Below are 23,071 nucleotides of genomic sequence, written 5' to 3'. Positions count from 1 at the left end.
ACCCTTTTTCCCACTCTCTCATGTATTTTACTATGATTTTTTAACTCTATGTTTCTTTTGGTTGTGGAGTCTGACAAACTCCTTAGGCATCATCTTTTACATTGTGTCACACAGCACCTTCAGTGCAGTGACACAGGGACGTCTTCCAGATTTCCCCAAGGTTTAAATACCTTCTCTGGGATAAACTACTGTTTCCCAGCGCAGTCAAGTGAAATTTACTTTACTTACCTTTTAACTTTCTAGACCCAGCACACACTATCTTACTATAGAGTGCTGGAGGGGTTACTTACCACTTAGCAATACTCTTACCTCTCTCAAATTGCTAAATAAGAATAACATATAATCAAGTCTTCACTGTATCTACCTTCTTTCTAGTGTAACTACTGTGACCCCTAGCACCTTTGCACCTCTATAACCTGCACATGGTGACTAGTTTGGCTATCATTGTTGTATCATCATTGTATCTTTGTAACTAAGCTTGGAGTACACTTATCTATGTTGCACCCAGTTACCTAAGGGTTCGGAGCGCCTTATCAAATAAATAAACAAACAAACAAACTTAGTATCCCCTTTGTCTAGCTTCTCATGTAACAACAATTTTATGCGACTCTTTCCTCACTGAATGGCTGGTGGCAGTGGTTTACTTTTTACTACCATTATGGGATTTTACTGCAGGCTGCGTTTGCAGCCACGGTAAAGCACCCATGGGTGCCATTTTTGTTAAAATGGCCCGGGTCTTCATTTATTGCCATTTTTTTGTGGAAAGGTCCTTCTTGAAATGTACTCTGCGCGCTGAACCAGGTTTGGTCCCTTTGTTCATTTTGTTTTTAGCAGGATTCACAAGTGAAGCCCGCATTTGGCTCCAGGGTATCTGGGGTGGGCAGGAAGTGAGGGAGGTGCCCGAAACTACCTGTGTTTAGTCTCCTAGGAGACCCAAATGCACTCTGTGGTGATTGGCCGGCTGACTGTCCGGCAAGGACAGCCACCCTGCTGGGTGACTGACAGCTAGGCTGGAATGAAAGAGAACTTTATAAAAGGCGAGTCTTTTGGCTTGGAATGCAGAGTCGACCACTGGACGAAGGAACCAAAGAAGAACTTGAAGAGGACACCTGCTGCAACTCCTGGACCATTGGTTTGCCCGGTGAAGCCCTGCTGCTGTGCTGAAACTCCAAGCTCGCATCAACAGAGAAGCTCCTACAAGGACGACTTCTCCCCTTCAGTTGGTGGGAACAATCAACTCCTAAGTAAGCCACCTGGACATTCTCTCGGAGCTGGTTGAATTTCCACAGAGTTGCTGCTGGAAACCGAAACGCCAGGGAGAGGAACACCAGATTGTGTGTGTTGCTTTTAAGTTGGCCAAGAGCTGCAGGAAGATCCTCCGGACTCCCAGAAAGCAGGACTGACCGAGCATGAGCCCCCGTAACAGAGTGCGGGACCCGAGAAGCAAGAAAAGTCCATCTCAATTGCCGGAAACCGCGGTGGTGCTATTTGCGGTATACGCGCAGAGCTGAAACACCGAACAGCCACGTGTTCAGAAGATTGCTGGTTGCAAGCGTTGACCGTCCAACTGCAGTGCAGGAGTCCCCCAACGTCCTCCCTCTTGTCCCCACGACTGAGGCCCAGGAACATTGAGACCTGCAGAGCAGCTCAGGAACAGAAGTCATCTGCTGCACTATTTTTCAATTCAAAAGTTACTGTAAAGGTTTGAGAGAACTCACCTCTTACTGTAAAGTTGTTGTTTGCATCTTCTACTACTCACAAGTCTAACAGCTTGTGGCCCTACATTGATTATTATTTTTCTTCAAAGACTTCTAAAACATTGTGCAAAGACTTTTCTTACTTACCTGCAAGGAAGTGATTCAGCTCATATAGAGTTTTGCTCATTGGGACTCATTACGACCCTGGCGGTAAGGGGTTAACGCCAGCGTTAGCTGCGCCGACCCCTTACCGCCAACTACGAGGTCCCTTAGCGCCATGGCGCTTTTAACACCTGCTTTTAGCAGGTGTTAAAATCCATGGCGCTAAGGGACCATGGAGTTAATTACGCCACCGTAATTTACGGTGGCGTAATTAACGCCTTCCCCACTCCCATTATGCCCTATGGGGCAAAAATGGGAATGGGGAAGGGTAAATGGGGATTGGGGACTTACCGCCCCGCCGACCTCGGAATGGGGCGGTAAGTCCGCCAACCACCATGGCGTAAACAAAGTTTACGCCATGGTGGTAAAGTCACGGCCCAGGCGGTAACTTACCGCCTGGGTCGTAATGAGGCCCATTGACTTTGGTGGCTTAGCCCATTCTTCTGAATGACTCTTATTGAGGGATCTGAAAGTATTTTCCTGATTAAGAATATTTGTGGTCTCTTTTCCAATAAACTTTTCCTTTGACTTACTCTTAACTGATTCTAAATGCTAACAGTGATATATTAATGTCAACAGCACCCTAGCTATTGAAGTCACCTGTGGGTGTAGGTCCTGCTGTATGCCATCCCAAAAGGGTATTTGCTGATTTAGAAACTAACAGAGTGTTTTATTTTGAAGTATATTTGTGTGGTGTTTTGCAGTGCTCCCTTCTGAAGAAGGCTTACATTAACTGACTGGTAAATAAATGAATAATTGTTTATCAAGAAACACTGTGCGTAAATGTTTACTTGATTACTTGTCACTGTGAACCTCTGTGTAACTCCCCTACAGCTCACATTGACCCCTCTTGAGATAAGCCTAGCTATTCGTCCACACTACCAATCTGTGTAGTACAGACTTATACCACAGCTTGGGTTCCTATTGCCAGGAGGTCAGGGTTGGTGTAGTGCACCCAAAGGGTACTTCATACAATCTTGCCGAACACTGCATATGGGGATAGATGAATGGGTTTTGTGCTGAAGGGATGAACACACCATTTTGTAGGATGGATGACTCCTTTAGGGCAGACAAAAGTTTGAGGACGTTTAGGATGAATACACTCATAAGTGTAATACGGCCCAAAGGATTACTGAATACGCGTGTAGTGATAGATCGATGTGTGTGAGGATGGGCTAAACAATAAGATGGGAGCATAAGGCATAGGACACAGTATCAGATGCAAATCCAACCTTTGATCTCCATGAAGTTAGAATAAGAACATTCTTCCGAAATGCAAAGAAACAAGCAAAACAAGGATCCAAAATCATTCCAAACAGTCAATGATTGGGAACAAGAAATATCACAAAGCCAGTTCTAAAAAACGCCAAAAAGATGATTTTCAAGTATGACATTTTCAAATATTTTCCCCCAGAACAATCCACGAGCATATCAAGAACATTGTAACCTGGTGCGCAACCTAGATGCCTCTTCACGCGCTGCCGGCGCGAGCGTCAATGCCACAAAGAAAACCTGAATGCTTTAAAACATAGTTTCAGCTATGATTTCAGGACAAAGAATCACATAAAATGAATGTGGGACAGCAGTATTTGTTTCTGTTTTATTTTTATTTTTAAATAGGCCAAGAAAGTTCCATGTCTGAAATTCGATCTGAGGAAGTGTAGTGAATATTGCATAGACTGGTTTAAATGCTGCGGAAAAAAAAAATGCATTTCGAATTAAAATAACATTAACCTTTGTTTGGCTAAGTGAACTTTTTAATCGTTCTTAGTTCTAAAAATAGATTACTTGACAAAATGTGAGCTTGTGTTAAAAATAAACACCTACACTGGGTGGAAATTTGGCTTTTTATACCTCATGAAAAATGATCATCAAAGAAATGAATAGCCCATTAAATGCGGAAAATTGCATGTTATTTCGTGCTAGAGTGTCCTCGTAGACGGAACCAGACGAATATACAAATGTAGAGTGCATTATCCAATAATAGAGGTTATTTGGCCTTGTTCCTTTTCATTGACGGGTTCTCACAATTTCTGGGCAAATTGGAATTGCCTAGGGTTTTGCAGACATGGACGCTTGTTTTCTGTGCCTAAAGCTGTGGTCTGAAACCTTTGGCTCCCCAGATGTTTCGGACTAAAACTCTCCTCCTCCATAGCCAGAAAGATCAATGGGAGTATGGTCCTAAACATCCGGAGAGCTGCAGTTTTCTGACCCCTGACCTAGGGAGACACTGCGCTGTCATTGTATCTAGGACAAGCCTGATATGCAAATGCAACCCACCTGAGTTGGCACCCTCCCATACAACAGGGTATTTTGACTTCTTTGTCCAATTAGGGGATTTCAGTAGGTTTTCCCAATAGGGGCATTTCATTTTTGGTAAAGATTATATGTGACACATAAGAAACGCATGTTCGCAAGTAGTATTCTTGATTGGAGCAGGCAGAATTAGCTTTATACGCCTATGCCATATGGTCAAAGGACGAACTACAGGTAGGTTTGTTTGCACGCATAAGGACCAAGACATGTTGCCACTGTGTGCCAGAGCCTTAATGTACTCTTCTGGGAAACCTAGGTATGACTAAGCATTCCTAGCAGTAGCCTCACTCACCATCACCAAGGGATGGAGACAAGGCATGGGGCACGGAGAGGTTTCTGGTGACGGCTGAGGCTTTGTAGCTGAGGCAGGCTGTCTTGAACATGATGCATGCTTGAAGCCAGTGGGTAGCCAGTGTGGTTCCTTGAGGAAGTGGGCATTGTGGTTGAATGTTCTGTGAAGAGGAATACTGCAGCGTGCTAGATGGCTTTCAGAGCGGCCAACATCGTATCTGGGACTCCTGAGAGTAGTGCGTTGCCATTACCCCCTATAAAGGCAAATATATCAGAGAAAGGCCCTCCTGTTGCTCCTGTTCATTTAGGTGTTTTTCAACTTCACAGGACCACTATATGGAAATTGGGCAAGCGTTCTTGCTTATTGTAGAATTTGGACCAAGAATGGGAACAGTGGCAACCATGGTGCAGGGTTCCAAATTAAAATAATTGAGTACACATTGAAAGATGACAGTTCAATATCACTCCATATTAATATTGCTACAAATTAAAAGGCTTACGTTTAGGTGTTGGGGAATGCACTTTGGGTTCCAAAGCCACTTTATCCTTCTCCAGTGCAGCCTTTTTGGTGGCTCGTACCTCTTGCTTCTTCCTTTTAATCTCTTCCTGCCACTCCTTCGGTGACAGTCTAAAGAGGAATTCTTTGTACATCGTATACTCCTTCAGAACCTCCTCACACCTAAGTATTTCACTGTGGAGAAAGGCTTGTTAAGTTGAAATAAAACGTCTGCAGCAAAGTGGCAAAAAGCATGATGCAACTCTTTTGATCAATCTTGCCTACTGAAATAGCTCCTTACATCAACAGCTCTTTCTGGAGGTAAATCAGTGACCCACACCGGCAACCTTGTAGTTTGGCGGTCCGGAAAAGTGCTGTTATACGGAAATACCGGCCCTTTTTTCCAGACCACCAAACTTGTAATGACCCTGCTAGTTATAACAAATCCAAAGACGATAAGAACAAATCAGCACCAAAATCAAATTAACAATTTGAACATCGAAGAGCGTGATATATTGAATGCACATAAAGGTGAATAAGATTATAGTAATTAAACACTAGAAGGGTGGGAATGTGGGCATGATGAATCATGATGATTATATCCATGAAGCCAAAAGACAATTGAATGATTCCAGCTGCTGTTGTATATTGAGCAGTGATCCCCCAGAAAGGATGCAATAGGAACTCTGATTCTTCTATATAATAAAAGGCTGGATGTATGTTTGTCGAAGCAGTCCTGCCCACTTTGCCTGTTATCATTAGAGGGAGTTTGTCACCAACAATAAGACTACAAAATCATCTTCCAGGCCAACAAAATGTGTACTATAACTATATCACCACTAGATGGAGTTGTTGCCTTATGCATACAACAATAAGACTTCAAAATCATCTTCCAGGCGTACAGAATGTGTATTTCAACAATTATGATATACAATTAGCCGCAGAAAAGCCACACTACGAAAATATATACATTTAAGAAAAATACACATATAAACAGAAAATCATTTAATTAAACACCATTTCTCTAACAAAATAAATTACTTTTTTCAATGTACTTATGTATTATTTAATTATTCATTGTAATGTTTCTTGGTATGTATTATATTAATAATATTCTTCATGCATGTTTTAAACTTTATTTGAATTCATATGTATTTAAACTCTGAAAATGTCTTCCTTTACGCACATTAGCTTTTACACCAGTTCCTCAATAAATTGATAAAATTAGGACTTATTTAGTTCACTTTATTTATTTTATACAGGGAAGAACAATGTTCTTTTGATTGCAAAACAACATACAATAGATAAGATATCAGATTTGACAAGAAGCAGTGACCTTCTTACAATGGGGTGAGTTCGAGTGATATTCCGAGGTAGGTTAGGAGGGTAACTGTTATGCTCACCTGGTTCCCACAGGGTTGTCGGGCGGAACTGGATAGCCATGGTCTCCACCAACGTGATGCGTAGTGCAGAGATGACTGACTGGACTGGCCCACCTAGCTTCGTCTGCTTGACCAGTAGAAGTAGTCTCCTAAAGGCAGAGAAAGGGAATTAGCCACCCGTGGATCTGAGTAATAGCCCCTCACTGTGTCCCCATTTATCACCTCTGATATTCCCGTTCACAAAGCTCACCTTATAGTTTTGAATGATGAGCTCTCCATCCTGCGAGGAACGCAGGGGCGCATTGATGGCCAGTTACTTCACTGGCCTGAGGATATTGGAAGAGTTCTAGACAAATCTTGGCTCCAAAACTCCTGGCGAAGGAACGTAAATATATAGTTCTTAAGAGTTCATAAATGTCTGAATAATCACTCTTGTCCAATTCCTTTGTTTATCTTGCAGTTTAGACCCAAAAGAAGATAGTTCTGTGGCAGCTAAAGCGTTCAGGTAAGAGTCTGTGCTGACCGTTGAATGATGCCAAAGTTTAACTTGCTGCTTTCTCTTTCCTTACAGGTGCGGCGTAAGAAGATTTGGCGTGCTGGTGAATATTACCTCCAGCGGTAAAATCAGGTAAGTATATGGTGGCAAGAGATTGTCCTTGTTTGTTTCCCCTCGGCTCACCTTGTTGTTTTCTTGTCCCCCTTAGGTGCTGGAATGCGGCAACATAATGATGGAGGCAGCGCCGGACCGTAGAGATGCTGCGAGGAACGGTGAGTATGGCGCAGCGCTGCTGCTGGTGATGCGACGTGTTTAAATAAAGTATTTTTCTTGTTCAAAGGTGCGATGAATCCGGAATCAGGTAAGAAACCCAATGTTCTTGTTCTAACCTTTCTTCTTCTTTCCCCTTGTTTCTAGGCGTTCTGGACTCGAGGCGGATGTGGCACGAGGCTGGATGCTGACTGCAGGCATGGTGAGCGTTACGCTGCAGGATGCAGAATAACGCGAAGCGTGTGCTCCCCTTCGGGCGTGGTTTAAATAGCCTCCAAAGTAGTCCCAGGTAAGTATTCCTCAACAACCACACCCGATTAACAAAATAGTCCCTAGGTAAAGTAGTTCCTTCCAAGCCTCACATGGGCTTGGATCTCTTGCAGCATGGTCAGGTAAGTTTTAACATATGAACCTGGCGTCTATGGCGCCAGGACTGTTCCCCCATATGAGCCTGGCGCCATAGATGCCAGGACTGTACCCATATAGCCCCTAGCAAGGGTTGCTGGGCTTTCTCTGGGTAACATGATGCCTGCTTCCGGGGTTGCTGAACTTGGTCTGGATGCCCGGGGGTAGGCATCATGACAGTAACTCAAAGGCGAGGAGTGAGGCTATCAATTTGGCTTTGAACAAATCAGAGTGGACTGTTTCCTGGATGTCCGGGGGAAGAGAATTCCATGCAAGTGGAGCAAGATGAGAGAAAGAGAGGAAGCAAGAGGAAGCACAGAGAGGGTGAGGTGCCACAAGGGCAGTGAAGGAGGCAGCACAGATATTACGAGATGGCTTGTAGAGTTGGATACAGGAAGATAAGTACAGTGGTGCCTTACCATGGATACATTTGTGAACCAGGAAAAGAAATTTAAATCTGGCCCTGTTTTACTTTGTCAGCCATCCATGCTGGTGACGGTAAGAGGAAGGTGGTGTGATGTGAGGGAGTTCAAAGAGAGTCCAGGTAGCAAAGTTAATTATTTTGTAAAGAGGACAGAAAGCATAGTTGGGGAGACCAAAAAGGATGGTGGCACAGTAGCCTGGTTTAGAGAAGACAAGAGAGGTTGAGGCGAGCCACCGTTGCAATTTTGTAGAAGAAAGTAGAGGAGGTGTGAGAAGGGTTGTAGATGATGCTGAAGAGTAGCAATGATGAGCTGTAATGATGTTACACAGAGGTCTACAATCAAAGGTTTCCAAAAAAACTATTAAACACAAGATTTCTTGGTTAAACACTTATTAATTTATTTAACAGTCAGTTATAAAACATTCACTAGAAGGAGGCAGTAAAATATGACACACAAATAAACTTCAGTACTATATTCGTTAGTTTTCTGAGGCATTCAAACAACTTTGAAGGAGGAGCAAAATGGTATTCAGAATACTTTGAAGGAGTAAAAAGGAATAGGTTCAGAACATAAAAGGATTACAATTTCTTAGACAATGCAGATACTTTGAGTTCACCAGAAGAGTCAATTCAATTCAATAGGCTAGGCCAAAGTCAATGGGTTTAAAGTCTTGGATAGGATAAAACGGTTCTGGTAAGTAAACGGTAAAGTCTCTGTAGAAGTTCTCAGAAGTAGTTTGTAAAGCGAAGAATTATATGATGGGTCACTAGCTGATTAGGCCTGCTATTTGTGAAAGTTTCACGTACTTTCACTTCGAGAGGTAAGTACTCTCAGTCTCGGTTCACAGTACCTTACAAATGAAGAACAAGATGCAGCTGAAGACTTCTGTTCGTGGCAGTTCCTGCAGATCTCGCTGTTCCTGAGCTTCAGTCGTGGGGACAAGAGGGGGGACGTTGGGGGACTCCTGCACTGTGCTGGGACTGGTCAAAGCTGGCACTTGGCAAATCCTCAATTCCGGTAGCTGTAGTAAAGCACACAAACTGGTGTCCCTCTCCCTGGTTATTCTGTTTCCTGCAGCACTCTGAGGAAAATACAACCAGCTCCAAGAATGGTATCCAGGTGGCTTTATTGTTGAGTTGATTGGTCCCACCAACTCAAAGGGAGAAGTCGTCCTTGCAGGGCTTCTCTGTCGAGATGAACTTAGCGATTCGGTCCTGCAGCAGGGCTTGACCGGGCAAACCAACAGTCCAGGAGTTGCGGCAGCCGTCCTCTTCAAGCTCGTCTTCGGTTCTTTCGTTCAAGTGGTTGACTCTGCTTTCCAAGCCAAGAGACTCGACTTTATTCACTTCTCTCCCATTCATTCCAGCCTAGCTGTCACTCACCCAGCAGGCTGGCTGTCCTTGCCGGACAGTCAGCCAGCCAATCGTACCAGAGTGCATTTGGGTCTCCTAGGAGACTAAGCACAGGGAGTTTCGGGCACCTCCCTCACTTCCTGGCCCCCCCAGACACTCGGGCGCCAAAGGCGGTATTCAGTCCTGAAGCCCGCCAAAGGCGAATGAACAAAGGAACCAAACCTGGTTTGGCACGCAGAGCAAAACTCTAGAAGGACCTTTCCATAAAGAAATGGCGAAAAAAGAAGACCAGGATCTGTTTAAACAAAGGGGGCTCAGACGCCATCTTGAAAAACATGGCTCCTGCGATTTAACGCTACCGGTGTTCGCGGTCGGGAAAAATCATGGTAGTTTGTTGTAAAACCACTGCCACCAGCCATTTCATGAGGAAAGGGTAGCATTTGACTGCTACATGAATATCTAGACATAGGGGATACTACGTAACACCTGCAGCACTCTATTGTAAGATAGCGTGTGCTGGATCTAGGAATTTGAAAAGACTAGTAAAGTCAATTTCACTTTACTTTCTCTGGGAAACTGTAGTTTATCCCAGAGAAGGTAGTTTAACCTTGGGAAAGCCTGAAAAGTTTTCCCTGTGCCACTGCACTGAGGGTACTGTGTGACACACATGAAAAGATTATGCCTATAGAGTTGTCTAAAACTCCATAACTAAAGAACACACAAGAGTAAAACACATTTCAAAACACATGAGAGAGGGGGAAAAAGGGCCACACTCTCGCCAGGTAAAAAAATCAAGTCCCCAAAATCCAGCAAATTTGCTGGAGGTCTCTAAGGTCAAGGGAATTAGAACATTTTTGAGAATTTTTCCTAACAGTGGAGTGCTGTGGACGAGTGCAGGCTGGGCTGACACCCTCATTGACTGCTGTTTGCTGCTGTGATGAATCATCTATTTAGAAGGTGTACAAGCACCATTAAGCTCTCTAGTGTGGTGTGGAGTGCTGTGGACGAGTGCAGTCTGGGTGGACCATCTCATTGATGGCTGTGTGATGCAGTGAGGATTTGGCGGACGCACAAGCACCATTAAGGAGCCTGGTGTGGCACAGAGCACTGTGAGTGGAGTGCCATGGACAAGTGCCATCTGGGCAGTCCATGCAATGAAAGGCGCATTGCCAATAGGTAGCTTTGAGTACCCTGGCGTTGTGTATTAAATCAGTGCTTAACCATACAGGCCAAAATTATTATACTTTTAGGGGTATCATCCTTTGACTTTCCTTGATTCCCAATTATCAGTTAAGAAGTAAAATCACTCATCTTGTCTGGGGAGGGTAGCTCAGCCGGGTGGCATCGGGATTATGAACACCAACCTCTCAATCACTGCATCTGCCAAACTGCCTTCACAATGTCCCAGAGCAATAGAGAAATTTCTCAGTATAGTGGTGGGACTTGGCTCATGTGCAGAGGTTGCGTAGCCACAAACACTGTCTTAACAATTCAAAATGCAGCAATTTCTTCGGCTATAGTCCAGCAAGAGATCTTCCCCATTGAAGTCAATGATTCTCCATCAACTTTTCAGGATGACAGAAGGCAGGGGGGCTGCGGCCCTTACTAAGGAATCTGTTTTTTCAATCGCTAGCACTCCTCCAATCCTTAACAAATGCTTGGGGGACTCAATACAAACCAGCACTCAATCTCTTCTCCCTCAGAAACTAGAAGGAGTTCCTTAGCTTCTGCAAACCTGGCAGAGAACAGCAACCTGGGCCCAACATCCATCTCAATGCTGAGTCTAGTACTCGCCTCTATATTTAATCTTTATGATAACATTATGGTTGAAGTGAACGGAGCATAGCACAGGGGCAATGTGTTGGGCTTGGAAACAAGACCATGCAGAGCAACAGAGGTTCGAATCCCAGATCTGTGCTTAGAAACCAAACTCGTATTGGTATTTAGCACGTTATAAAAAAACAAAAAATAAAAAAATAAAAGTCACACAACACAAGGCAAGTCTACTCATAATACAGGAGAACTTGGGATTCCTTCGTTTTTGGCTGTGATCTTTGGGGTCCTTGTTGACCCAAGACTTCTCCATAGTAGAACCAACCTGTTACGATCTCCTTCCTTGCCACAAGGCACGCCGCCTATGAAAATTGTTACTATTAGTTCCCAAGGTGAATCGATTGAAGATATGTGAACAATCAATGAGAAGTCTTCTCTTCCTCCTCCTGCCCCCGAACCCTGAAAAGACTGCGGGGAATGCAGAGAAAGAAAATTGAAAAATCAGAAGAGGGGAAAACCCTTAAAGGAAATCTTCCTGTACATTTCTGAGGGCGGTGACCCTCCATGAAGTAAGGGGGAAACTCCACTGCCTCTCCATCACAAGTAATAACTAACATTTTAATGTGAGCAGAACATGGGGGACTTTGAGGACTTTTTGTCCATCAGATGCACTGTTCATGTGGCCTCATCTCCTTTGGACAATCTAATCGAACATTTATAGTGACCATAAAAATATGCCATTTTGGGAGGAACGGAGGGATTGTGTACACAAGGGTGCCCTGTTGCTGGCAGGCGATATTAATGCACATATTCCCTGCTTGGGCATAGAGGAGTTGCCCTTTTTTGATGGAGTTACTCGGACCAAAGAGAGTAGGGGCCTGTTGCGGGAGTCCTTTTTAAAAAAATAAAGTTAATACAATTTAATGTAAATGTTCTGGGGGATTTGGAGAGAGTGCCCATGTTGGAAAATGGTCCCCCCTCCTCAAATATTGATTAAATATGTGTGAGTGCCAACGTATTCAATAGATTCAGAGTGTAATGATCATAACATTTATTGGCAGGTTTTGGTATGGTCATAGACACCTCTCATAAAGGAGGCCCCATTGATTTATCTTTTAACATGGCCCGGTAATTGTATATCCTGGAATTGCAAAAATGCCTTCAGATTTAATGCCTCTGTAAGGGATGAATTGTTGGGTTTGACATTGGATGAGAGCAATTGACTTCTATCTGCTCTCACTGTAAATGCCTTCTTGAAAGAGAAGCTCTCCTACTTACATATAAATCCTAAAAACAGGAGCGTGGAGCATCTTCATGTTTTTGACGCAAAGTACTTAAACATGAAAAAGGATCAGATAAGAGAACTTAGAATGATTAGAACTTGAAAGAAGACCTTTCAACCAAAAGCATGCTTGCCCGACAATGTAATCAGAAATTTAAAAATCATATAATGCAGCACCGCAGGTCTTCTGGTCCCAAATTAACATCATGAAGAGGGACCAAATAGAATTACAAATTAATCCAGTTTCCCAGGAGTCGTGGGGTAAGTACTTTGAGAATCTCTATGCTGGGGGTCAGTGCACAGAAGTGGCTGCATCCCTGGAGCAAATTCAATGGGAATTGCTGTTTGATTATGATTAGATTCTGCTTCTGATTAACATAGCCTGTATTTCTTGTGAACGAGGGACAAATTGCCTCTAATTGTACTCTAAAAGAATTCCCCGCTTTGTGATCCTCCATATTACTTACACTATTTACTAATGTGGTCCATCTCTGTAGGAACACAGACTCCTGGAAACCGGTGTATGGGGCCAATATATAAAAAACACAATTGTCTCGATCCATCAAATTATCGCCTGATCACATTGCTAGATGTGGAATCCAAATTCTTCTCTGAGTGTTGAAAAATGAGCAACTCAGAGGGTACGGATTAGTAATATTCAATCTGGCTTTCACAAAATTATGGTGACTAACTTAAATGCCACAATTCTTAATATCCTCCAGCATAAAGAAGCAGGACTATTTTTGCCAAGTATATACTTAAGCATCATTGAATTTTCTTCATTCTTTGAAGTAGTCAATCGAGGTCGACTGTAGTCCCATCTGTCAAAACAGGGCATCCCTCCCAGTCTGTTAAGACATTTAGTATACCAGTATACCACCAGGCTGACACCTATATTCAGGTTTGTTTGGATATGAAATGTAACTTAACCAGTTCCTACGAAGAAGGGACTTACATAGAGTTGCGCGTTAGCTTCCTGCCTATTCAATATGTACATTTTGAACCTGGGTGATGCTATAGATGCGGTAGCTATGGGTCCACTACGTTTGAACTGGCTGTTTTATGCAGATTAATTGGTAATCAGGGACGATACCCAACTGGAATTGCAGAGGATGTTAGATGCCTTGCATGACTATGCAGTAGCAAATGATTTAGTTATAAAGAAAAATAAGACCAAGACCATGGCATTCTCAAAAGGTATGAGGAAGACAGGCCATGAACGGTAATTATAAAAAACAATGATTGAAACTACCAATTGCTTCATGTACTTAGGTATCCCCTTGCAAAGCAAAAGAAGAGAAAGCAAGACTACTACACTGACCCTTCTACCGGCACAAGTAGAAAATCTCATTCCCAGAATGAAAATAATACACATCAAATAAGGGAGATTCTCGCCAAGTCCCTGTCAGGAGTCGACAACCTCTAACTCCAGGACCCCTAACTCCAGGGTACCAGGAGGCTCACCATTCTGCAAGATTGGAGCGGAGACAGACAACACTAGGGGAGACAGGGAGCACAGCGAAGGAAGGCTGGGTCAGGATGGAGGAGAGGGAGGTGGTGTGAACAGGTGGCCGCAGCAACGGTAAAGGGAGGGCAGCTGAAAGGCTATATGTGGCTAATGAGCTGTGTTGTTTTTTTTCCCTTCTGTGCGGCGGCGGGTGGGGGATATCAAAAGGGGACTTACGTGGAAGCAGTAAAGGAGGAGGTTGAGGGGGCTGCTGACGGAGAGGAGGCATTTGTTTGGGCTTATTAGCACAAGAGCAAAGACAGTAGACCAGGCAGGGGCAGAGGAGCAGGTGCAGCCACAGCTCTGAAGAAAGCAGGTGGAGTGGGATAACAGTCATGCACTGAATCAATGGCATGATAGAAAACAGAGAACAATTCACAGCGGGCAGCTTGGCTTGAGGAATGCCACCTGCAGACTTCATGTATACCAATATTCCGACTTGAAAAATAATACAGAACTGTTAGGTGGGAGTCTGACTAGTGTGGGGATTTTTGGTAAAGAAACGCAGACCGCCGCCCACGAGGGAGAATAGCACAAGTTAAGGCTGGTTAACTTTGGGAATCTAGGATCTTCCTGGGGAAAAGGAAATCCTAAAAGACTACCAGCAGGGGGTTGGACGACATAGCGGAATGCTGCCCATGGAGGAGCACCAGCCCAGACCCTTGTAGCATACAGGCGTGCTGGGAACAGCAAGCAGACTGTCTCAGGAAGAACATGATAGGTTAATAACAGTCCTTGAGGAGACCACAGTCTTGTTTTGGTGAAAGATGTTTTCTGCTAAATGAAAACACCCTCAACTAGATCTACGTCATCCGTTGTGTTATTTATATAAGGACCCGTCCCCCCAGGTTGAGGTTGAAAAGTGGTGTGAGAGGTGGGATCTGAGAGAGAACGCCATGGAGGCCATTCTAAAAGCCCTGATGGAAGGCCAACGACAACTGCAGCAGGCGCTGCAGCTACAGAATCAATAGGCTCATGCTGACCGACAAACCTTTCAAAAGGCCCTACAAAAAGTTATTGGATGCCACTAACGCGAGGAGACTGTGCCAGGTACCCACCATAGTCTTGCAAAAATATATACCAGGAGAAGACTTGGCATTTTTCTTTGTTAATTTTGAATGGGTGGCAAAGAACGCCCATTGGTCCCAAGACAGATGGAGTCACTATATTGCTCCCCTGATGACGGGGGGAAATGCGGAGCACCTATCAGGCTACTAATCCCACAGGGCACACCAATTATGTTGATATGAATTAAGTAGTCTTGGAGGGACTTGGCCACGATGAGGAAACATACCAGGTATAGTTCCGGGAGAGAGGATTACTAACGCATGAGACGCAGTTATTCTATGGGCGAAGGAGTTAGCTGACAAATAGCTCCAGACAACGACCACCATCACCAATGAAATGGCGAAAAGAATTGTCTTAGAACAATTTGTGGAAGCCTTACCTTTGCCCGTGCAGTGATGGGTGAAGCAACACCATCGGCCTAGCTTGGCAGAGGCCGTCAACATTGCCTCGACCTACCAAAAAGCAGGTCAGGGAAGAATGATGTTCTATGGTCAGTCTAATAAAATCCTTGGAATGGCATCCACCGCCCAACGCGGACTAGGACGGGGACCAGTGGTGACCAAAAGCCTGAAGGTGATGGAGGACTACCCAGCAGGATCATTATGCTAACTTATAAATGACTCACTGTAGTGACTAATGTACTCCTAGTCCATAGTCCACTTTCCTCCATACTGTATGGGCGTCCCTCCCTAGGAATGGGAAACGGACCCTTTTTCACCAGAAGAAAATCATCTTTCCCATTAAATTTAGATGCTTGCAGGGGCGCGGCCCTGTGAGCATGTGCTCCCCTGACTCCACCCAGTGGCGCAACACCTCAGTCCCTTTTGACACTTCGACAATATTAAGATTGCCTACTGACACAGGTTTTGTTAGAGGTGAGAATGGTGGGACATATGGAGGAAAGGGGACTACCGACTAGGAGTACGTTAGTCACTAGAGTGAGTAACTTAGAATTACTCCTACGTCTCGTCCCCTTGCCTCCATACCGTATGGGCAATTACAACTGAATGCAGCCCCAGGGAGGAGAGTTGCCTCTCTTAAGGAAACAAGCTTTTCTAAACTGCCTGGCCAAATGCTGCGTACGACTTGGTGCTGGCATCCAAGCAGTAGTGCTTGCAAAAGGCAGAGAAGGTAGCCCACATAGCCGCATTGCTGATAGTCTACCATGTGACGTGTTTTTGGATAGCTACCGCCGTGGCCTTGGCTCTGATGGCGTGGGTGTGCATGTTTGCTAGCAAAGGCTTGTGCTGCCCCTTGTACGGCTCCTTGATGGCCATAACCATCCACCTTGCTATGGAAGCCTTGGATGCTTGATAGCCTGGCTTTGATCCTCCAAATGTGATGAACAAAGCATCCAATTTACAGAAGCTCTTAGTCCTGTCCAGATAAAATCTTGGAGCATGCCTGACATCCAGACAGTGCAATACCTTCTGAGCCTCATACTTTGGGTCTGCAAAGAACGTCGGGAGTACTATCTCTTCATTTAGTTGAAAGGAGGAGACAACCATAGGAAGAAAGACATGGTGTGTTCTAAGCACCACCTTGTCACTGTGAAATGTTGTATAGGGCTCTGAAGCCACCAGGGCCTGAATTTTGCTGATACGGCATGCCGATGTAAGGCCCACCAGCAGGGCTGTCTTAATGGTAACCAGCCTGATATCTGCAGACGTCATGTGCTGAAATGGATTGTGCGCCAGGGCGACAAGCATCACATTCAGGTCCCAGACTGGGTGTGGACATCAGACAGATGGATATAACCTGGTTAGACCAGCCAGGTGTCTCTTAACCACTGGATTGGAGGATGAGAAGATATCGTCACCAGAGTTCTTGTAGGCCCCTATGGACACCAGATACGTATGGCATGTGTCTACCTGCACACCTGAATGAGCCAGATGCGCTGCCTGAGAAATATAGAACATCGTCCAGCGAGCATGTTAGTGGATCAATCTTCTTTGTTTCTGCCTAGTGACAAAAACCTGGTCCACTTGCTCCTGTATTGACTCCTGGTGGAGCTGCTTCTAGCCCCTTGTATGATAGCCAGGTTATCTCGTGACAGGTGCAGATGCTTCAGGGCCAACTGTTTTGAAACCAAGCTGCGAGGGATATCTTCCGTGGAGCAGCGAGAACCACTGTGCCCCCACTGTTGGGATAGTAAGTGGGCCCAACGCCAGATGTACCGGGGGCTCATCTGACAGACGTAGGAGTTCCAAGATGACTTTGTGAACCAGAGGAGTTGGGGGCGGGGGAAGCATACGCATTCATGCTGGTCCATGGGATCTGTAATGTGTCGCCTAACGAGCCCCTGCCCTACCCCAGTCACGAGGCAAACTGTGGGAATCTCCTGTTGGCACTGGTGGCGAAGAGGTCTACCTGAGAGTAGCCCCACCTGCTGAAGATCCCCTGGAGGACTTCTTCATTCAACTGCCACTTGTAATTGTCCATCCCCAGCCTGCTGAGCCAGTCCGCCTACAGGTTGGATTCCCCCGGAAGGTGGACCGCTGACAAGTGAATATTGTTCTATAGTGCCCACTCCCAAATGACTATCAAAAGCCTGCAGAGAGGCAAGGACCTGGTATCGCCCTGCTTGTTCATGTTATACATGCAGGTGGAGCTGTCTGTTTGTATGCAGAACGATTTGCTGCTGATCATGGGAAGGAAGGCCTTCCGCACAAGCCAGATGGCCATCATCTCGAGCCAGTTTATTTATTTATATGTATATAGGCACTTGCAGCCCGGCGACATCAAGGCGCTGTTACAAGAATTTTGTAGGAAGTTTTGATTCACAAGTTAACGGGCGACCAAAGGTCTCTTGGATACAAATACAGACTGTATGAAATACAGATATGATCAGAGTTACATACAGATGAATAATACAATGACGTCATTTTACATAATTGACATTTTACTTTCAGACAAAAAGCTTGGTTTTGATAGCTTTGCAAAATTCTTAGTGGGACTCGATCATTCTTAGGTGGGTGGGTAGTGCGTTCCAGTGGGTGGCGGCCAGTGTAGGAAAACTGGAGCCCCCAGCGCAGACTTTTCGAGTTTAGTCGTGACAATCATGTTGGAATAGCCCTTCCTCAGAGGTCTTGTGGCGGTGCGCTTGGTGATTCTTTGAGCCAAGTACGGGGGTGCAAGTTCATGGAGGCATTTGTGAGTGAGGGCAAGGGTTTTGAAGACAATTCTCTCTTTGACCGGGAGCCAGTGGGCCTGCCTTCTCCAGAAATGTGGTCTTTTCTTGAGGTTCCTGTGGCTGCCCTGATGGCGTTGTTTTGAACCAGCTGGAGTTTGGCCAGATTTTTGCAGGAGGTCCCTACAAGAAGGGCATTGCAATAATCCAGCCTCGATCCAATTATTGCCCTGGTAATAGTGAGGCAATTCTGGTGCGATAGGAAGGGTCTGGCTGCGTTGAGAACTTTAGAATAATAGGCTGACGAGGAGACGATGGCATTAACCTGTCTATCCATGGTCAGATCTGAGTCCAAGTAGACTCCAATTGTCTTAACATTGTTAGAGCCCTTGATGGAAATATTATCAATGGTAAAGGATATGTACTGTTCATCGAGGTTGCCCAGGGGGGTGGGTGACCCTATGAGCAGAAGTTCAGTTTTTTCACTGTTGAGGCAGAGCCAATTGTCTGCCATCCAGGATTGGAAAGTGGAGTAAACGGTGGTGAGCCTGCTCATATCAGCTTCATAGTGCCCAGTGAGTGGGGTAAGCACCTGTGTGTCATCTGCATAATTGGTATACAATATGCACAAGGAGTCAAGGATGCTGAACAAAGGCCTCGTGAAGAGGTTGTAAGGTGTGGGCGCGATACAGACGCCCTTTGGAACATCACATTTGATGTGGCTGTGGGTGGCACAGGCTGGGTCAGAGAAGACTTTCATGGCCCTCTCTTGGAGAAAGGAGGTTATCCAGTCACACGCTTTAGGGGAGAAGTTAGCCTCAGTTTCTAGATGGTAGCACAGAGTGTTGTGATCCACCAAGTCAAAGGCTGCGGATATGTCCAGGAGCAGAAGGAGAGCAGGTTTGCCTGTGTCTATCAGATAGTCCATTTGATTCTTTAAGTCTAGGAGAGCTGTTTTGGTGCCATGTTGTGGGCGGAAGCCAGATTGCCGCAGGCCGAGGAGGTGGTTATCTTCCAGGAATTTTTGGACTTGCAGGTAGGCTACTTTGTCCAGGATTTTGAGTAAGAATGGGACGGTTGTAATGGGCCTATAGTTCCTGGGGACCGTTGGGTCCAAGGACGGTTTTTTAAGGAGTTGGCGTACCCATGCTTCCTTAAGTCCAGTTGCAACGTGGCCAGCCTGGAAGGATGAGTTGATGAATGCGGTTAAGAAGGGTGCTAGGATGTATGCCGAGTCTTTGATGAGTTGGGCTGGACAGGCATCTCCCTTGCAGTTAGAGGGTTTGATGGATTTGAGCAGGGCGAAAACTTCCAGCTCCGTCATATCTTTAAAGTCAAACAGTGGGGAGGGCTTAGGCGTTTTCCTGTGCATGTTGGCTATGAGGCTATGAGGCGGTGAAGAGCTTTTTGATTGCCACAAATTTTAGTTTGAAGAGAATTGAGCTTGTCTAGCATGGCAAATTCAATACTGTTACACCAGCACCAGCTTTCGTCCTTGAGGAGAGAGGGAGGAGGAGTGGATGGTTTTTCCAGCTCCCTAAAGATGGTGAAGATTTCTTTGGACCCTGATTTGGCTTCATTGATCCTTGAATTGAAGGTTGCGGCTTTGGCTAGGGTGATGTTGGCTTTGTATGATATGGAAATGGCTTTGAAGGCGCTACTGGTGGCTTCAGAGGGGTTGGCTTTCCATGCGGAGAGGGCAAGCCTCTTTTGAGAACGTTGGTCAAGCAGTTCTTTTGAGAACCATGTGTTAGAATGTTTGGCTTTTTTGGCTTTTTTTAGGGCGAGTGGAGCAATGGCGTCAAATGCTTGGGTGACAATCTCTTTAAAGGTGTTAGCTATGGTTTATGGGTTTTTGGAAAATGGGGCCTGCAGAGCAGGGACAAGAAGAAACGGTGCTATGTTTTCAGCTGTCAATTGGCGTGAGCTTCTTGCGAAGGCTGCTGGACAGGGGGAGATGGGCCTGAATTAAATATAGTGATGGTGGACCATGGGATGGGAGTGTTGGCGGTGATATGGATGGAAGAGTTATGATGGCTGATCCAATCGAGTGTGCGCCCTTTGACGTGGGTAGGTTCGGAGATAGTTTGCGAGAAGCCCAAGGTGGATAGGGCTTTCTTGAGGGATTTGGCGTGGGGGTCCTTGGGGTCATTGGGCCCTAGGTTTAGATCGCCCAAGCGTATGACTTGGGATGTCTTTTTGATGTTGTCAGACAATGAGAGGATGAGGGTGTCCTGAAAGTCTGTGTTGATGTGCTGTAGCTGCTCCTGATGAGACCAGATTGCATAGATGCTGTGGTTGTCCAGGGTGGCCTCCCATCCCTCTAGGGACGAGTCGGTGGTCATGATGATCTGTGGTAAAAGCTGCTGGAATGGCCTGCCTACCAGCAGGGTGGTGTCTGCACCCCATCAGACCAGGTCCTGGTGCAGATGCTGTGGCATGCTGACTGGCTCCACCCGAGAGCCCTTCTTCTGATTCCAAGAAGCTGAGAAATGAAGCTGCAGCCTCCTCATCTTGTGTCTCGTATGCGGCACAGTGAGGAGACATGCCACCATTATTCCCAGCAGGTACTGGTACCACCAGGCTGAGGTTAATGCTCTGCTGAGGAAATGCCTTGTGGCTTTTTGATTGCTGTGATCTTGTCCGTTGAGGGAAAGTTCCTCCAGGTCCTTGTATCCTATATAAGACCTAGAAATGTCAGGGTGGTCTGAGTGGGCATTAGCTGTGACTTTTTAAGATTGATAGAAAATCTCAGTATAGGGTATGAATGAGAGTGCAGGCCGTGTGACACACTGCCTCCGGCGACGCCGCCCTGACTAGCCAGTCGTCGAGGTATGGATAAATGTGGTGGCCTTGTGCCCTGAGTAGAGCCGCCATTGCGTTCATTAGCCTTGTAGAGACCCTCAGGCCGAGTTGAGTCCAAAGGGTAGAACTCTGTATTGAAAGTGAAAACCCATGATCCTGAACCGCAGGAAGTACCAATGGGGTTCCCAAATTGGGTCGTGCAGGTAAGCATCCATCAAATCCTGGGAACACATCCAGTCTCCCCCACACAAAGTCTCCACAATGAAGGCTGGGGTAACCACCTTGAACCTTTGGAGGGGAAGGGAAAGGTTCTAGGAAGAAAGGCCCAACACAACTCTCAGACCAGACCAGCCTGGTCTTTTTGTATTTGGTTAATATCCGGGAATAGAAGCCCCTGGCTCACTGAGAAGCTGGGACTTCCTCCACCGCCTGGCTCACTAAGAGCAAGCAGATTTTCGCCAACAGAGTTGCTGTCCCAATTTACAGGATGGGGGGGGAGGAGGGAATGGAGGAATTGGTAGCTGGAAGCCTGTGGACACTACCGAGAGGATCCACGGGTCCGCGAACATTATCCGCCAAGAGTGTATGTGAAGGGAAAGCCTGCCCCCCACCGGAGGCTCATGTATCCAGATGGACCTGTCACAATTTCTTTCCCTTTGAGGCTGGTGCTGAGGAGCAGTACTGGATAAAAAAAACCTTGTTAGCTGCCTTGTGCTGCTTGCGCCTGTGTTGGCTCGGAGACCTGTCAGGTTGCCTCCAGTGTCTCTCCTGGAATCCCTAAAGCCTCCAAAGGCCTGACCGAGCGCTGGTGAGCCTGGCTATAGGTCTTGGGTGTGTATTTTGTTAAGATAGACAAGGATTTAGCTGTCTGGGAGCTATTCTTTTACATGTCTAGTTTGTCTGGTGTCGAGTGGAACAAGTCACCCCCTCAAAAGGCATGTTGAGGATGCGTTTTTTGTTGCCTTGAGCCAAGCCGTTCTCTTCATGTCAGTGGTGATACATATGGTTCTGCCTGAGGAGTCAATGTGGGCCACTGTAGGTTCCATTATATTCTGGGCCACAATTTTGGCCACCGCCAACCCTGCCTTGAACCGAGTCTGGCTGTGGGAAGGGAGCTCTGAAAGGAAGCCTGCGATCTCCACCGCCACAACTTTTGATTAACAGCCGCCAATATGGCGTCAGCGTTGGCCTGACACAGGTGGAGCGTGGCATTTGAGTAGATCTTTTTTCCAAACAACTCCAAAAGCTTTTCCTCTTTGCCCAAGAGCGCAGAAGCGGATGCAGCTGAGGAAACCTGCGGTTTGGAATATAGAGATGCCGCTGCTATAACATAGGAATGTGGCTGGGGGTGAATCGACAATGAGAGGGAATCCCCCTCTGTCTGCCTGTATTTGGCATCCAGGCGATTATTGGTAGAGTGTGGCTTGACCCAGCCCTTTTTGAATAGGGATTCCATGTCCTTCTGGAGAGGGATGCCAGTTCTTGTGAGAGGACGAAGTGTAAGCACTTCGGCCAGGACCCCTGCCTCCGGCTGAGGGATGCCTAGGTACTCTGCCAGACCCGCCAGCCTCTCATGGAATGCTTTAGTGGATGATTGTGTGTCCGGATCTTCCTCCTAGTGTCTGCCGGTGTGTCATGCCGATCTGGGAGTGCAGGAGGAGTGCTGGGCGCAGGCAGCTGTGACGTGCTGACTGGAAGTGCTGGGGGCTAAGCTGGGGACTTAGCTGCTGTGATTGGAGCGGGCATGGGAGCCAGGGGCTGAGCTGGACCCAAGACCTGGATCCCAGTGGGAGCTTGGGTCCGTACCAGAGGGAGCATGTCCCCAATTACGTCCCAGAGGATGGTATCCATCGGTGGTGATCTTATGAGGGTGAGGAACTTCTCGAATAACCTATGCTCGCAAGCTAATGGGGAACCTGGCAATGTAGTGGCACCTGAGGGCATAGGGGCCGGACCTTGAGGCTTCAGTGTCCTGGGCGATCCATGTCTCACCAAACCGGGGGATGCATACTTTCCCTGCGAAGTAGAGGGATAGGACGTGGACCAGGTAACAGGCATTGCCCAATCCCATCTGGATGAGCGCTTCCCTGCCTGATCTCCAAGTGGGAAAGGGGCCGGGTGAGCCGCCATTTTGTCTGCCCGGTGGCCATTTTGTCTTGCTCACTGCTATGTGCCTGAGGCGTGGTGATTGCTGAGCCGGGTCCAGTCTCCGCC

General features: G+C 46.2%; 1 protein-coding gene across 1 annotated transcript in view; it reads right to left on the bottom strand.

Moving 5' to 3' along the window:
• Positions 1 to 23,071, bottom strand: part of CFAP100 (cilia and flagella associated protein 100) — a 260,512-nt gene that overhangs the window by 136,812 nt on the left and 100,629 nt on the right. The window contains exon 9 of the mRNA XM_069643397.1: positions 4,967 to 5,157. Coding sequence (XP_069499498.1) covers positions 4,967 to 5,157 — 191 coding nt within the window. The remainder of the gene's footprint in view (positions 1 to 4,966; positions 5,158 to 23,071) is intronic.

Source organism: Ambystoma mexicanum, chromosome 2p, assembly GCF_040938575.1.
Source record: "Ambystoma mexicanum isolate Mex_15411 chromosome 2p, UKY_AmexF1_1, whole genome shotgun sequence".
Taxonomy (NCBI): domain Eukaryota; kingdom Metazoa; phylum Chordata; class Amphibia; order Caudata; family Ambystomatidae; genus Ambystoma; species Ambystoma mexicanum.
This window is presented reverse-complemented; position numbering and strand designations above follow the sequence as displayed.